We start from the raw sequence: 17,504 nt of genomic DNA, 5'->3' as shown, positions 1-17,504 counted from the left end.
GAAGCGAGTCATAATGTGAAAATACACCCACGAGTGTACTGGGGGTGAAAAGGGAAGAAGCTGCGCGGTGACCTCGGGCTCTAACTCTGTGGGTTGGGGGCACATGGTCTCAATTAGTTCCGCATACCCAGGGCATGTACACACGCAGTCTCTCCAAACCCCCAGAGCCCGACCCAGAGCTGCACATCTCACGCAACAGCCCCTGGAGGTGGTTTCTGGCCCTGACTCCAGCTTCTTGCCTGTGCTGGCAGGATGCTGGAGGAACACGTGATGGCTGCAATCACTGAGCCACGTGGGCGGCCTGGATGGAGTGTTCCCTCCCAGGCTCTGGCACTGGCCCTGCTCTGGCCTCTGAGCGCAGTAGGGGGAGTGAACCAGTGGATGGGGCACAGCCTTTCAAAGCAAACCAACAATCAGACACCCAACCTAATTGAAAGAGGGTCTGACAACTGACATCTCGGCACAATGGGATACAGCTCTGCCTGAGATATCCGCATCCCATAGGCGTGGGTATGTGAAGTCCTAGTGGTCCCACTTCTGACCCAGCGGTCCCACTTCTGACCCAGCGCTCTGCTAAGGTCCCTGGAAAAGCAGCAAGGGTGGGGCCCTGCCTCCACATGGGAGACCCGGAAAAAGCTCCCTAGCTCTTGGCTTCCAGAATGAACCAGTGGACGACAGTTGAATAGATCCTCATATTCCTGTTTGTGTTTAGAATGACTAAATTCTAGGGGGCAGGACAGCACCTCTGTTCTCTTTCGCGCTCCTTCCTCCACATTTGAATGCTGTTGAGACTGAGTGGGGCTCTCCCCCAAACCCCCAGAAGTTACACCATCGGCGGTCACAGAGTTGTGGGACCTTAGAGTTGAGGAAACACAGCATGTTAACTTAGACACGGGGGAAATACACAAGATAATTAAATGCTCTCGGTTAAAATTCTGAGAGCCAAAGAACCGAGTAAGACCAGAGGGCCGAGATGCTGTGCAGCCAGGGTCCTTCCTGGGGCCAGAACCCAGGGCTTCCCAGCAGCATTCTGATGAAGAAATGAGAGACTCGGGGGGCTGGGGCAGGCCCTCCAGGGCTAGCCAGGACGCATGTGTGTGTCGCAAGAGGCTGCGGTGACCCCACTGATGGCAGCTCATTCTTACCACACCTGGGCCTGGGTTGCTGGATGGTTACAGGCCTCAGGGGCGAGTACAACTACTTCCTCAATCTACAGATGGGGAAGCTGAGGCTCCAGGGCAGCCCACCTGGGATTCGGTCTCTTCCATCTGGCTCTAGAGTCCATTTAACCAGCGTGGCTGCTTCCTGCCCCTTTCGTGGTTGAGACTTTGGGCCGACTGCTGAAGCTGTTCCCGGGGACTCAATCATCCAAGGGGGTGGGGTGGGGGTGCAACAGAGGCTTTGACAAGCTCCCTGCAGCCACACAGGCCAATTCTCTTGGCCTTGGGAACAGGGTACAAAAAGCATGTCCCAGTGCGTTAAACATCTGTTATGGGTGCTGGTTCAAGATCTGGCTGCTCCACTTTCCATCTAGCTCCCTGCTTATGTCTTGAGAAAGCAGTGGAAGAGGGCATGAGTGCTTGAGCCCCTGCCTCCCCATGGGAAACCTGGCTCTTAGATTCGGTCTAACATAGTCCTGGCCATTTCGGTCATTTTGGTCATCTGGGAAGTGAGCCAGAGGATGGAAGATTTCTTTTGTTCTCTCTCTGTAACTCTACCTTTCAAAGAAAAAAGTGTCCCTAAGAATGCCTCATGGCTGGTTCATTTTTCCTTAGCCAGTGCCCCATGCAACATGAGAGAGGGGATGACTTTGATATGACCCTTGTCATATCAAAGCAACTGTGCAGGAAGGCCCAGCCAACCCCACTGCACCCTGATCAAATTGCAGACCCACAGAAACAGTGAGAATAAGTGAGCGAGGGCACGCCCTTCGACCCTGGGGCAATCTCACACACAGCAGGTGCAGTGACCACCAGCAGGCCGGAGAGGCCTTCGTACTGAAAGTGACACATATGCTGCTGTGGGTTTCACATCTGGATTCGGAGCTCTGTCCAAGAGGAGCGTGACGAACGCAGATGAGGGTGACGATGCACCTGTGGCCTGCACCTGGGACTCCGGCTTGCAATGCACCCCCACCCTCCCCAGCAGTGATGCTCCTGGGAGGGGGCTCAGGGCAAAAGGCTGTCCTTGCCTCTCGGAAGGGAACCACCGGTGAGCTGGAGAGTAAGCTGGGAAAGCCAAGCCTCTGGGGAAGGGCTGCTAAGGGGCCCTGCAGTTAAGGACCCCGTGTCCACACCTGGCACACCTGCGTTGAATTCTGGGTCTACGTTCCAGATGCCAGCTTTTCCGGAAGCTCCTGGGAAGCAGCAGGTGTGAACTGGTTCAAGCACTGGGTCCCTGTCACCTACAAGATGGAGTTCTACGGCCTTGGCCTCGGCCCAGTGCTGACCACTGTAGGTATCTGAGAAGCGAGCTAGAGGATGGGAGATCTCCCTTTCCTTCTCTTCTCTCTCTCTCTGCCTTTTGAACAGCTGCAAAAGAAAAGAAAAAGAAGTAGGGAGAGGGAGAAAAGGGAGGAAAGAAAGGAGGAAGGGAAGAAGGAAGGAAGGAAGGGAAGGAAGGAAGGATGGATGAGAGAGGAGCATATGTGAGCTCCACCTGGATGCTTGCTTTGAACCGCGCAGGGAGGCTTAGCCTGCTGGGCCCGCAGGTACATTTCAGCATGAAAAAGGCCAGTGACAGTGTGGTAGCTGTGCGAAGCTCCTGGTTGTGGCTTCCCAAGGGCCCTGGAGGCCTGGAGGGAGCAACAGGAAGACACAGAACTGCTACCTCCTCCACCCTCCCCACCATCAACACCATGACAGGGCCACTTACTCATTTACTGGAAGGTTCCATCTGAAAGGAGGCTCCTGCCCTCCTCAGACACTTTCTATAAGGTTTCTTTACATTTTAAATTTCTTTGAAGGGTAGAAAAACAAGAAAGAAAAACACAGATCTCCTGTCTGCTGGTTCCCTCCCCAGATGCCTTGCATCAGCCAAGGCTGGGCCACACCAAAGCCAGGAGCTGGCCTGGAACTCCACGTGGGCCTCCCACATGGACGGCAGGGGCTCAAGAACCTGAGCCGTGACTGCAGCCTCCTGTCACACACCTTAGCAGAACCAGGATTCGAACCTGTGATGTAGTTGCTTCAGTGGTAGCTTAAGCCGCTGCACCAAACACCCACCCCTGACACTCTTGCCATTAAATGTAGAACTCTTCACAGTGCCACAGCCCAGGCAGCTCTTGGGTGCCATGTGACAAGACCACTCTTTCACTGCTTCCTCATGCCACCAGCTGCTGGTCCCAGAAGGGCGAGACACACAGGGCCAGTGCCGAGGCAAGCCTTTGTGACTATCTGTTGTCGCAGTGTCCCTGGCTTCCCCAGTCAGGCCACGCCAGCTCTTAAGAAGGAAAGATGAACAAAGTCATTCTACTGCTTCTTTGCTGGGTACCAGGTGCATGCCAGTCCCGTGCTTGGCACCAGGAACACCAGCCTACACTGGTGCCCATTTTGCCTCTCCCTCACTCCCCCGAGAGTCCTAAGGCAACTGGGGATACAGACGGGCTGTCAGGCTGCCCTGCCCACTGGCCACCAGCCCGGAGGGGCAGGGGGAATGAAGAGGTGTCAGCAAGCAGCCTGGCACGTGGCCCTGGGGACCTGCCAGCGGCCAGTGCCTGCTGAGTCCTATCATGCGGGAATAGGACTCAGAACCCCCATGTGTCATCCAGAGCAGGGTCAGCCTGGGGCAGAAGAAATTAGTCTGGGCTCAGAAAAACACTGACAAAGTCATGCCACTGATTTGTAGTGCCTCAAAGTGTTTGTAGGCTTGCGTCTGGGCTGAAATCCCGGATTGCTAAGACACCGATTTCCCGGAGAGTGCAGGAGGAAATCTGGGTGTGGGCTGAAAGCAGGAGGCGGAAGGGCATGGGAACTCCCAAGAAGCAAAAGAGGCCATTTCCCAGGCTCCCCCTCCCCACAAGTCTCTTTCCTCCCCTTTCTAACTAATGTGGGGCTTGGGGTTAGGGGAGCCAGGGTGGGGAGTCAATTCTGAAATACGATGGAACCTTCCAGAGCTGAACACCTGGCAGAAGGCAGAGGCTCTGGATTGCAGTGAGAGAAGCCCTTGGCAGAACATCTGACCCAGCCCTGGATGGATACAGACGCAGATACCGCAGCCGGCAGTCCTCCGGGCAAGGGAGAGAATGGGTGTGGGGTTGTCCCCCCCTCACGACCCACAGCGGCCTGTGGGGGCAACACGAGAGGGAAGGCGTGCCCCAGCTCCATTGCGCATGAAGGGACGCCAAGCTGGAGGCTGATGTACAGGTGGCAGAGGGGCCAAAATCGCCTTCTGCAGGCTCCTCCCACCTGCTCACGGATCCTTGTGGCGTGGACTGCTCGCCCTCTGGCTCACCTCTCCTGCAGCCACCCTCTCCCGGCCTTCTGGCATGTTCTTAGTTCTGACGCATCACGGCTGTGACCTGCGTGCCCAGGTCAGGAAGGCAGTCGTCTCAGCTGACAGGCATGGAGTCAGCAGCGTGCCAGGGGGAAAACAAAGGGTGCCCTTCACAAAGCTGCCCCGCCCCCCTTGGCCTTTGCTTATTAAAAATAACCTGGCACTGTGAGAACCGGGCCACTCCCCACGTTTGCCCTCGGCCAGCCTCAGGGCATTCTTAGTGCGGCCATTCTTAGGGCTCCTTGTCCCTGAAGAAACCGTCTGGGGCCACGACAAAGAGGGCCTTTCAAAGAGCCCACAAGGGTCCTGCCTCTCCCTGTGTGGATGACCATCACCCACCTCCCCTGGGAGCCCCCACGGGGATGCAAACAAAAGGTTCCTCAACAACGCCAGCTGTCTCAGGTAACCACACACAAATACACGGCTCTCCTCCACAGGGCCGGGCATCTAGCAACATCTGCTTAATGCCCTAGCCAGTGAGCCCGAGTCTAGCTCGGGGACCCAAGAGTGACTTCCAAAATCCTGTTTTTCTAAACTGGGCTGTGTCATTTCCTGCTTTTTGCAAGGTGTGTGCAAAAGTGAGAGCGCTGGGTAGAGCCAAGAAGGACAGTGACCTCAGGAGGAAAGAAGGGAGACAAGGGCTGGCCGTGGACTGTCAGTGCGCGGCACGCTCACAGGACCCAACAAAAACAAGCAACGAATGTCAGCACGCTGAATCCCACCACAAACAAATGAGACACAAACACAGCGCAGCTCAGGTTTACTCCGGGAACGCCCCCCGCTGGTTCAGTATTTGCCTCCAGACACAGAACGGAGGAATATATGCAGGGGGCGGCAGGGAGGCCAGGCACACGCACAAATGGACACAGGAAAGTCTCTGGCCAAAAGTACAGAATGTATTCAAGATAAAGATCCAGAACACACCAGGAGAGGGCCTTCTTTACTGCGGTGGAGGGCTTCCGTGAGACAACACAGGGTTAGCACTGCGCAACACCACTCACGGAGGCTGCTGTGAGGTAGGGGAGAGAAACGCATGGTGCACAGGTGACCAGCAAAACCTCACCCACTGGACAGGCTAAGCACCTACGATCAGCTCAGCTCCGGCCACTGTGGTCACTTGGAGAGTGAACCAACAGACAGAAAATCTCTTTCTCTCTCCTTCTCTCTGTAAATCTGCCTTTCTAACAAAAATGTCAATAAATATAGCTTGAAATAAAAAAAGCTGCAGCCATGACGGGGGACAAGATTGCAGGTTCTTACTGGGACACTGAGCCAGGAGCATAATAAGCAGGATCAGCTTAAGGCTCCACACGATCCTGGGAACCAGGTAAGCATTGCACTCCCATTCCCCAGATGAGGAAACTGAGGCACGCAGCAGGAGGGGAGAATGGCTTACCCAAAACCCCACTTCCCTCCTGTGATCAGAAGAGGCCGACCAGCAGGACATGGGTGCCTGCAGAGGCACTGCTCCTGGTCTCAGCTGGCGGCCAGGCGGCCTGAGACGCTGGGTGGCGAGGGAAGCCACAGGGGTGGCTGTGGGAATATTTATATCTGCCATTCTGGCGTTTTCAAGAGGGCAGTGGCCAGGGGCAATGTGTGAAATGCAGATTCCCAGGCCCCATGGCCAGTTTTCTGATCCAGTGACCTTTCCCCACACCGCAGCCTCTGTGTGCGCACCTGGAAAGTCCCCCTGCTCCTCCGAGACTCTAACTGACACGTTGTACAGATCCTGCAGGAGGGAAAACACACAACAGAACCCTCCCGGGGCCCACCGGCTGCAGGCCCACAGGACACATGCTCGGGCCATCACTTCCACAGCTGAACCTTCTGGGAGGAGTGTCTGTGCAGGAACAAAATGCCACAGGAAGCCACGCCCCTGCCTCGCCATGATTGGTCAATGGGTTTCCTCATTCCTCTCCCCTTCCCAAGGCCCAGAGTGGCCTTAACAGTGGACATCTGTCGGGACAGATGGGCTCTTGGCATTTGAATATTTATGATCTTTGCAACTCACCTCTTCCCAAAGCGAAGAGGCCATTAGGGCAGTTTGGGGAGAAACGTCAGAGGCAGAGATAGGAGACTTGCCCCACCCAGGTGGAGAGCGGTGCGAGCTGAGCAGGAAGGCACTGAGCTTTGCTCAAATGTCAGAAGGAAGGCATCGTGAACCCAGAAAGCCTGCGGGATTTGCATGCAGTCAGAGGACTGGGGGAAAAGGACCACTCATGCAGAGTGGCAAAGAGGGAGGACACAAGCAGCTTGCAAGGAGATCTGGTGCCGGCATTGCTAATGTAGAACTTCCCCCATGGAGGTCCTAGAGGGAAGCCTTTGTTACTGGATCCAGCCTACCCCAAGTTTGCAGTCCCCATAGGTGCTCAGTGTCAGATCATCTGCAGTAGCTAAAAGCTTAGGTAAAAAGCAAATGGCTAGGCCCAGTGCAGTAGCCTAGTAGCTAAAGTCCTCGCCTTGCATGCGCCGGGATCCCAATCCCAGTAGCTCCACTTCCCATCCAGCTCCCTGCTTGTGGCCTGGGAAAGCAGTCAAGGACGGCCCAAAGCCTTGGACCCTGCACCTGCATGAGAGACCTGGAAGAGGCTCCTGGCTCCTGACTTTGGATCCCACTTGGGGAGTGAATCCGTGGACAGAAGATCTTCCTCTGTCTCTCCTACTCTCTGTATATCTGCCTTTCCAATAAAAAAATAAATAAATCTTAAAAAAAAGTAGTGCAGTGCCAGGGTTTAAGTCCTGGCTCCACATTTGACCCAGCTTCCTGGTAGTGTGCACACTGGCAGGCAGCAAGCCGGGCCAGGCATTAGGGACCCTACCACTCACACGGGAGACCCGGACCGGATTTTGGGTTTCTGGCCTTGGTCCAGTGCAACTCTGGCTGTTCTGGATATTTAGAGTGGACCGCAGATGGAAGATCTCTCTCACTCTGCCTGGCTGGCTTTGTGGCATAGCACCTGACACTGGTATCCCATTTGGGCAACAGTTCGAGCCCCTTCTGCTCCACTTCCAATCCAGCTTCCTGCTAACGGTCGGGGAAAGCAACAGAGGATGGCCCAAGCCCTTGGCTCCCTGCCAGCCACGTGGGAGATCTGCATGGAGTTCTTGGTCTCCAGTTTTGACCTGACCCAGCTCCAGCCATGGCAGTCATTTGGGGAGTGAACCACTGGCTAGAAGCTCAACCAATCTGTTGATCTTTCCTTTTCCCTCTGTAACTCTTTCAAAGAGATAAATCTTTTTAAATCAAAAAGGCAAAATGAAAATCAATGTTAAAAAGTGTGTAACTGGTGACATAAAGATTCTATCTACTGAGATGAGCGTGTTAGGCTGACGTCATAGCAATGGAACAGGATCTCGGCTGTAAACAGCAGGCTTGCAGCTCAGCACCCAAGAAGGACCAAACATTGCCCTGATGACCACGCGGGTGAACTCTGGCTTTGAATGACTCCTAAATTTCATTACAGTCATGTCACTCTAAGCACACTCACAGAACAAGATCTCCCAGCCAAAAAAAAGGCAGATCCATACAAATCCTTCCAGGGAAGATGCTGGATGCATCTGGCAAATGAACACCCTCAACTGCATCAGCCAACCCTCCAGGAGTTTCGAATGAAACAGAAACTGACGAAGGTGAGGAACTGAAATTGACAGCCTCGAAGGAGTTGGCAAAGAACCACTGCTGGCTTCCTGGCCTGGCAGCTCTTCCAAACTTCACCACCCCTCAGAACCCCTCCCATCAACTGTGACAAGCTCTCAGACCCTCGCCCTTCTCTCTGACTCTGCCCCTGGCCCAGGCTGCTCCCTCCCCGAGAACACCCTCCCCTTTGTTTCCTCCTGCCAGGGCTATGGTGTAGCAGGTAAAGCCATCTACCCATAGCGCCAGCATCTCATGGTGGTGCCAGGTGATGCCCCAGCTGCTCCACTTCCAATTCGGCTCCCTGCTAACAACCTGGGAAAAGCAGCAGCAGATGGCCCACATACTTGGGGCACTGCACCCATGTGGGAGACTGGGATGAAGCTCTGGCTCCTGGCTTGGCCTGGCTCATCCCTGACTATTGCAGCTATACCAGGACTGAGTCTTTCGATGGAAAATGTCTCTGTCTCTCCCTCTCTGTGGCTTTTTCAAGTAAATAAATCAATCTTAAGGGGTGCGGGGACCTTTTCAATAAGCATAAAATAAAAATCCTGAAGGAGAGGAGATTTGCGTTGGATGCAGTTTTTTTCCTCTTTCTCTAGAGGTGATGAATATGCTACCTACTCAGCGTCTACATTCCCAGCCAAGGGGCAGGCCAGAGCTGCCACACTCGGTCCTTCAGGCCTAGCAGCTGGCACCAGGCTGGGGTGGGCAGGCACTGAGTCAATATCTGGCAAAGTGACTTGAAATGGAGCCCGAGACTTGAAATGGGCAGAGGGCCCGGGCTGGGCTACCCCACAAGGGTTATTAGCACTTGAACTAGAAATGGAGCTGTGAGCATGATCTGCCGCTTCTGGCATTCGGCTCTTGGAGCCTTTAATCCGAGACAGCCCCGTTTCCTGGCATGGCCGTCAATTAGCGCTGCTGCCCAATAGCCTGATGAACCCACACACACTTCGCTCTTCCCTCCCTCCTCCTGTCTGCTGGCCTTGGCGTAGGCACCTGCTGTGTTTGGACTCTGGGAGTCCGAGGAAAGCTGTCAACTGAATCCAGCGCAGTGCCAGCGGGCTGGTATCCAGGACAGAACCTGCATCCTTATCAGAAATGCCAGGGGCTGCTATGGGGCAGGCGGCTCAGCTTCTCCTGGTAGGGGTCTCCACTTGCACCTTCTCCTGGCTTCCCAGCCTGCCCAGGGCCCCGTCTGGACCAGCAGAGGAGCCCCTCTCTTAGGCACCCCTCACTAGGCACCTGTGAACACAACACTGATCTCTAATAAGGAAGGTCCAAGTCTCTGGAGCACTTCATTCACTCTGCCTGTTGCTCTGCAAAGAAGGAATTCAGAGCAAACAGGCAACAAAAGCCAACGAGGCAAAACAGGACCACATCCAGCCAAGACGCTTGCAACCAACGGAAATAAGCAACACAGTGAAGACACATACAAAGGACAGGAGGAAATACTTGCAAGCCAGGTATCTGCCAGGAACTAAGAGAACTCTGCAACAAAAACCTCACAGTCCTATTAACAAACAAGTAAAGGACCTGATTAGAGTCATCTCAGAAAAACAAAAACAAACAAACAAACAAAAACGATGGCCAACAAACAGGTGGAAAAACACTCAATGTCACTAGCCATGAAGGAGATGCATCAAAACTCCAGTTAGCATGGTGGTTACCAGGCGCTGGGGCACTGGCTCAATCGGCTATTCCCTCCCTCAAGCAGGATCCCATAGGGACGTTAGTTTGTGTCCTGGTTGCTCCACGTCCCACCCAGCTCTCTCTGCTTGTGGCCTGGGAAAACAGCCGAGGGTGGCCTGCCCAAAGCCTTGGGCCCCTGCATCCATGTAGGGGCCCCAGAGGGAGCTCCCAGCTGCTGATTCGTTCAGCTCCAGCCGTTGTGCTTTCTTGGGGGAGTGAACCAGCAGATGGAAGATGCTTCTCTCACTCTCATTCTCTCTGTAAATCTGCCTTTGCAATAAAAATTAATATCTTTTAAAAAAAAGTGCCAGTTTACCAAAAAGATGAAACCTGTGCTGGCATGGACGTGGAGAAAAGGGAACCGTTTGTATACATGGAGACGTTTCTATGGGCGGGAACAGGAAGTAAATCAGTTGTCAGGGAGAACAGGATGGGGGCTTCTCCCAACCCTAAGGACACTTCTGCCATGTGCCCCAGCTACCTTACTTGTAGGCCTCAGTTCAAAGGAAATGCCATCAGCTTATGGAACATGTCTGCCCGCTCGTGTTCACTGCACCAGTACCCACAACAGCCAAGACAAGGCATCGATCTAGGTGTTCCTGGGCGGGGCAATGCAGGGGACAAAATGCTGCCATTTAGAGAGAGTTGGCGGGACCGGGTAATTATGGTACATGAAATTAGGCAGACACAGGAGTTCGCTGTCCTGTGTGGAAGCTAAAAAAAAAAAAAATCAATCTGCGGAGAGCAATAAAAATTAATATGATTAATAAATTAATATGGCCTGGTGGTTAAGCACGTTAAGGTACCAGTGTCCCATATTGGGGTGCTTGGGTTTAAAGCCTGGCTCAGCTCCCTGCGAGTCCCCCCTTTGGGGGGCACCAGCAATGCCCCAAGCAATTGGTTTCCGGTCACTCACGGGAGACCTGGGTTTGGCTTGGCCTAGGGCCGTCATGGCCATTTGGAGAATGAAGCAGTGCATGGCAGGTACCTTTCTCTCTCTCAAATAAGTAGAATTTAAAAGTGCTTCAAACAGATGGGAACATAGCATAGCCTGGAATTCCATCAGAGTCTCCCTCACAGGTGGCAGGAACTCTAGCACATGGGTCCTCTTCCCCTGCCTCCCCAGGTGCACTCGCATGGAGCCGGATCGGAAGTGGAGCAGCCAGGACTCTAACTGGAGCTCTGACATGGCCTGCAGTCTTGGCAAGCGTGGCTTAACGGGCCGTGCCACATCAGCCCATGAAAATTTTTTTAAAAAATCTATCTTTCCATTCCATTTCCCTTGAACTTTTTAAGGTACTGATGAAAACTGCTCGAACATGCCAAGTTAGCAGCAGGGAGAGAGAAACAGCCTGTCAAGGCCTCGCTGATTCAGATCTGCACCAGGTGCCCCTCCAGCTGCGGGAGGCCGCCCAGACCCCACCCTGCTCTGCAGGGCGTGGGGTGTGAGGCAGGAAGGTACTGGGTGGACCCAGGGCGTTAGATCAGGGGAACAGGGAACCAGCGAGCCCACAGAGGGACAGGGAGGAAACAGATGCAGACCCCAAGCTGCACAGGAAGTGCCAGGACAAGGAGGAAGGGAGAGGCGAGGAAACGCTCAGAAACAGGCATCTGGGAGAACGTACAGGTCCACGCCGGGAGCGCCCCACGTGGGGCCCTCGGCACCGAGTCCGTGCTGCTCCCCAGACTCCCTGTGTAGCCCGGGGACCCCTTGGGTCCAGTATCATCTCACCACCCCTGCCCAGCACTGCCCAGCGTGGCAGCAGGTGGTGGTCTGGAGCACCCTTGCAGATATCACCAAATCCCTCAGCTTGGCATCCTGGCCATGAGAGGGTTTCCCCGTGGACGGCGGTGCCATCACCAGGTGCCCCCAGGCGCTCAGGCCATTCCTCAAGTACAGGTGCAATTGGAAGCACTAGGGACCAAAAACACCATGATGACGTGAAACACCGCCCTCCCACCCCCCACTCAGAGCCTTGCAGGGAGAGGAGGGGCCATGTACTCACTCCCCCCCCCCGGGAGGACTGCTGGGTGCCCACCCCCTGGGAAGGGCCAGGGCACTCCATTCTGAAGAGGCCAAGGCCATCTAGCCTGAGGACTGAGTTAGGGAGTTTTCCTCCACCAGGATGTCTCTACAACGAAGGCCTGCACTGCTTCCTCCAGCCTTGTTTGTACCTGGGCACAACATGGGGAGCCATGGGGCAGCAGGTGGGGGTCACAGGGCCCATGGCACCTTATCCAGCCACAACAACATCGTGGAAAGCCACACGCAGGAGAGCATGAACAAAGCTGGAGCCGATGCTGTGGTATGGCCTCTGCCTGTGGCTCCTACATTCCACATGGGTACTGGTTCGAGTCCTGGGTGTTCCACCTCTGATCCAGCTCCCTGCTAATGTGCCTGAGGAAGCAGTGGGGGATGGTCCCAGTCCTTGGGCCCCCACACTCCCATAGGAGACCCAGAGGAAGCTCCTGGCTCCTGATTGGGCCCAGCTCCAGCTGGCGAGGATATTTGGTGAGTGAATCAGTGGATGGAAAATCTCTGTGTCTCTCCTCTCTCTGTAACTCTGCCTTTCAAATAAAAATAAAGAAATCTTTAAAACATTCCTAAGAAAAATACTATAATGTGTTATTTAAGCATTGCTCCTAGAGAGAAGCAGCAGGAGCGTCTGCTTTTTTGTGTCTCTCCAGGTTTCAGCATTGAAGAGGCATGTCAGTGAATGTGCAGAAGGAACACGCAGGGGCCAGCGTGGTGGCGTAGCAAGCTCATTCTCTGCCTGTGGTGCTGGCATCCCATCTGAGCGCTAGTTCGAGTCCCAGCTGCTCTATTTCCCATCCCGTTCCCTGCCACTGTGCCTGGAAAAGCAGTGGAGGTTGGCCCAAGTCCTTGGGTCCCTACACTGACATGGGAGATCTAGAAGAGGCTTCTGGTTCCTGGCTTTTGAACTGGCTCAGCTTGGGCTGTCACAACCACTTGGGGAATGAATTAGTTGGATGGAAGATCTCTCTGTGATTCTTTCAAGTAAAATAATATTGAAAAAACAAACAAAAGCAACCCCCAGGGGACCAGCATTGTGGTGCAAAGGGTCAAGCCAGCCCGTGGGATGCTGTCTCACAACAGAGCACAGGTTGGAGTTCCGGCTGTTCCACTTCCCAAGCCAACTCCCTGCTCATGCCATTTGGGAAGCAAACCAGAAGACGGAAATATGCTGTCTCTGTCCCCATGTCAGGGTCCTGGCTCTGAGGGTGTTGACTACTGCTCATGCCCCAGCAGATCGCCCTTGAGGGCAGCCCAGAAGCCCCCTCCTGCCCCTCCTCCACGGGGACAGAACACGGAACATAAGGCAGGGGTTGGCCTGGGGCACATAGGGCCCCTCCTGATTCACAGGGCTGTTCTCAGCCATGACGGAGGCTGAAGTCCCCTACCCCCGTCCTGGGCTGTGCATTCCCAAAAGGAAACCCAGACGTGAGATGTGCCGTGTCCTGCAGGTTCCGTGAGACCTTGCCTCCCAGCCTGGGTGGATGTGTGCAGTCCAGGTTCACACAGCACTTCCCGGCAGCTGGTGCAGCTTCCTCACCTGTCCAACACCCTGCTCGGCCCCTCAGGAGATGACACATCAACGTGCATGGCTATGCTGGTGCCAACATCGTGGCACAGTGAGCTAAGCCACTGCCTGTGACACCAGCTTCCAATTCACTAGTGCAGATTGTTGAGTCTACCTCTGGTCAAGCTCCCTGCGACTGGTCCAAACATCTGGGCCACTGTTACACATAAGGGAAGCCAGGGTGAAATTCTGGGGCTCCCGGCTTCAGGCTGGCTTAGGCCCGGCTGTGGCAGCCATGTGGAGAGTGAAGCAGCGGGTAGACCAGCTCTCTCTCTAGCATTCTGCCCTCTAAATAAACAAAATAAATACAAATGAAACTTTTTAATTTAAAATAATTACACCTGGAGGGATTGGCATTGTGGCGTTCATAATCAGCCACTGCCTGTTATGGTGGTGTCCCATCTGGGTACCGGTTCCAATCCCGGTTGTTCCACTTCTAATCCAGCTCCCTGCCAGTGCACCCAGTGGAAGATGGCTGGAGTGCTTGGGCTTTTGCACTCACACGGGAGTCCTGGGTGAAGTTCCTGCCTCCTACTTGGCCCAGGTTTGGCCACTGTGGTCATTTGGGGAGTGAACCAACAAATGGAATTTCTCTTTCTGTCTTGCCCTCCCTCTCTGCAACTCTGCCATGCCTATAGATAAAATAAATCTTTAATAATAAAAAGAATTACACACGGGAGAGTGGCAGATCAAAAGCCAACACTCACTGAGAAACCCCCGTTTTCTGTTCCCGCAGTCAGAAGGAACAGGCCAAGGTGGGGCAAGCTGCTCCCCAAAGCAGCAGCCTTTTCAACGAGACCTGCTTAGAGTGCCCAGAGGATGGCACTGTGCTAGCAGCTTCTGCCTCTCCCCCACATGAGAGCTTGGTGTGGTGAGCAGAGACAGAGCAAACATCAGGATGCTTGGGCAGGGGCCCAGGAAACAGCAGGCAGGGGAGAGACAAGAAAGCACACAGCCCTACGTGACCTCTTTTCTAGGGGGTCCTGGCACACGGCTAGCCTGGCACGCCCGAGGCAAGACAGAGGAGCACCCTAGCATGCTTTCACAGGGGGCACCGGGGAAGCTGTTGTCGGATGGAGTCCTTCTGCATGCCTCCAGCCTCTGTTTTTCAGTACCAAGGCCCGCAAGCCGGTCCAAGGGCCACACACGGGAGGCCAGCCCAAGGGGCGGGGGGGTTGGGAAGCAGCCCCTTTGTCCACTGAACTTAGGGAAACACACAGCAACTTCTGATCTCGGGCTCTCACCCACAAAGCTCATCACTTCCCATGCTCTGGTGGGTCTGTCTCCCCCAGCCCATGCGGACTGGTGGTCTCTCTTTGGCCATTAAATCTCTTAGCCTGGACAGGAAGAAAATGCCCAGGTCAGCACGTCTCATCACCAGACCTTCCGGGGGGCCTGTGACTAACATGCCTTTAGTTCGAACTTTGGGTCCATTCGGAACCATTCTCAGTCCCCTCTGGGGATTGGGAATGCAGCCCCCTTCCCCTCCTCCCCCTCCTCCCCCTCCTCCCCCTCCGCTCTGCCCCAAGCAGGAAATGAGAGCCACTTTTCTGCCCACTCAGCAACTGGACTCACAACGTTGTGGCCACTAGGCCAGCCCAGCACCTGGGGGGTAGAGTGGGGAGGGGAGTTGGGACCCTATGTCTCGCCCCCACATTCCTCCTCTCCCACCTCTTTTCAAAAGAGGAATCCAGACAGCAAACATTAACCACGAGTGGACGGCAGCAGCCCAGCCATGGCAAAGGCATTTAAGATTAAAAACTGCAAAAGAGGGGGGATGGAAAAAGCGAGGAGAACAAGGAACGAAGGTGGGCTACCCGTGTCTGCCCTGGTGGGAGACTCCGGCGCACCGGCTGCTGCGGGTTACTCCAGAGTCCTCAGTCCTACCAGCCGCCCAAAAGGCCTTCCCCAGTCCACCATCCACCCAGCCTGGAAACCCAGAGCGCAGGTGACCAACACAGCCGGCCCTCGCCCCCACGCAAGAGCCGCGCGGGACGCAAACCCTCGGGGCCCCTCCGCGGGAAGCAACTGCGTCCGCAGCGGGAAGCTCCGCGCGCTGGGAGCCGAAGGCCGCGAGGCCGCAGCCCGAGGGCCGGCGGAGTTTCCATGCCTCAGCACCTCCGCGGGCCGCCTTCTCCCTGCACCGCCCGCTCCAGCTCGGGTTCGAAGCGGCCGCCACAAGAGGAAGAGGAAAGCGAACTTTGGCTGGCGGTTTGGGGGGGACCCGCGGACGGCAGCAGGGAGAACTCGAGAGCCCAGCCCCGCCGTGGAGAAGTAGGGGGAAGTCTTCGTCGAACCAACCCGGCTGGCTTGAAGACGCTGGGGTAGGAGGTACCCGGGCACTACCCTCCCTGGCCCCTACGAGGAACCCGGCCCACGTCCCCCCACGCACCCTTCCGCTCGCTCTCTCACCATCTGCGCCACTTTGAGCAGGGCCGCGAGGGTGCGGGGGTAGCCGTGGTCCAGCAGCCCCTCCGAGGGGCCGGCGCGCCCCAGCTGGCCCGCGCCGGCCCCAGGTCCGAGCGCGCTGCCGCCGCTGCTGCACGTGGTGCGGACGAGCCCCGCTCCGTGCGACATCGCGCGGCCCCCAGCGCGCTGGCCGCGGCCCCCGGGGCCAGATAAGGAGAGGCGGGCCGGGCCGGGGCGGGCCTGGGCGGGGCGGCCTCGGGCTGCGGCCGGGCGGGCGCCGGGGAAGGGCGAGGCGCCGGCGAGTCCTGCCGCCGCCTCCGGAAGGGAGCGCACGGCCGCCCGGCCCCGGCGGTGTACGCAGGGGATCCCGGGGTCGAGGGCGCCCCGGGCCCAGCTGGGCTCGGCGCCCCCAGCTCCGTACACCGCGAGGACGCGTGCTCCGGGCACCTGGTCCATGTTCACTACCCCGCAGCTGGTGTTTTGCCCGACGGGTGCGTTGGACCCGTCTGTGCTCCGGGCGGCGGCCAGCGTAACCTGCCACAGCACTGTGTAGAGGTTGGTGGACTGCCTGTATTTGAAATAAAGTCTTAATTACCGTTTGTCTTGTTTCCTCCACTCAGCGTTGAGGCTTTTAAAGACTCAGACTGTTGGCAAGACACGTAGTTCCTATCCCGAGTTCCATCCTTTTTATGGCTGAGTAGCTTTCCTCTAAGTGAAAACACGTTTGCAAGGTTCCATCATTCACCTGTTGATGCACACCTAGCGCTCTTTACGCTCTCTCCCCCTTCTGCCTATTGTTTCTAATAGAACCCGCGTACCAGTCATCTAAGTGACTTTCTTCGTGCTAGTCCTTCCCAGGCCAGAAGCCAGGAACTCCATCCAGGTCCCCAACGTGGGCGGATGGCAGGGGCCCAGCTACTGGAGCCATGCCCCACTGCCTCCCAGGGTGTGTATTCGCAGGGCGCCGGAATGGGAGTCCTTGCTAACGCATCCTGGGCCACAGCTAGGTCAGGAGTGGAGGAGCCAGGACTTGAACGAGGCCCTCTGATTACAAGCAGCAGCTCAACCCTCCACAACACTACAGCAGCCGCCAACCAATAGTTTTAGGGGTTCCTGAGTGATTGAGTCCCCTTGTTAGAGTCAGGTGCTGGGGAAGACACCTCACCTGCCAGGTGTGTGGTAGGCAGGTTGCGGGAGGAGGTGCAGGTGGGAATTTTCCAGGTGGGAATTCTACAGGATTACATGACAGGTGGCATTTTACAGGAGGCATCATGCTGCCTTGGGTTTAAACCCTAACTACTGCCCACCAGCCTGGTGAAGGTGGGAAATTTCTACCCCCCTCTGGGAGTTAGTTTTCCATCTAAAAAATGAGGACAAAAACTCACATATACCTCCTGACCCACTTATCCTCCTGTGATGATCAAAGAACCCCCAACGGATTTTAGCTTCAAATGATATATCCTGTGGCTGGTGTGTATTGTGATGAAATGGGTTAACCCATGACCAATGGTGCCAGCATCCCATCTGAGTACCAGTTTGAATTCCAGCTGCTCCACTTCCAATCCAGCTCCTTGCTAATGCACTTGGGAAAGCAGCAGAGGATGGCCCAAGGACTTGGGCCCCTGCCACCATTGTGGGAAACCAGGATGGAGTTCTTGGTTTTTGGCTTC

At 55.6% G+C, this 17,504-nt stretch overlaps 1 protein-coding gene across 2 annotated transcripts in view; it reads right to left on the bottom strand.

The window, feature by feature from the left end:
* Positions 1–16,018, bottom strand: part of CMTM7 (CKLF like MARVEL transmembrane domain containing 7) — a 29,416-nt gene extending 13,398 nt beyond the window's left edge. For both annotated transcript variants that reach the window (XM_040963991.1, XM_040963983.1), the window contains exon 1: positions 15,838–16,018. In XM_040963991.1, the coding sequence (XP_040819925.1) occupies positions 15,838–16,002 (165 nt within the window). In that variant the 5' untranslated portion in view covers positions 16,003–16,018. The remainder of the gene's footprint in view (positions 1–15,837) is intronic.
* Positions 16,019–17,504: the final 1,486 nt, after the last annotated feature.

This window comes from Ochotona curzoniae, unplaced genomic scaffold, assembly GCF_017591425.1.
Source record: "Ochotona curzoniae isolate NIBS_2020 unplaced genomic scaffold, NIBS_Ocur_1.0 contig_1302, whole genome shotgun sequence".
NCBI lineage: Eukaryota > Metazoa > Chordata > Mammalia > Lagomorpha > Ochotonidae > Ochotona > Ochotona curzoniae.
This window is presented reverse-complemented; position numbering and strand designations above follow the sequence as displayed.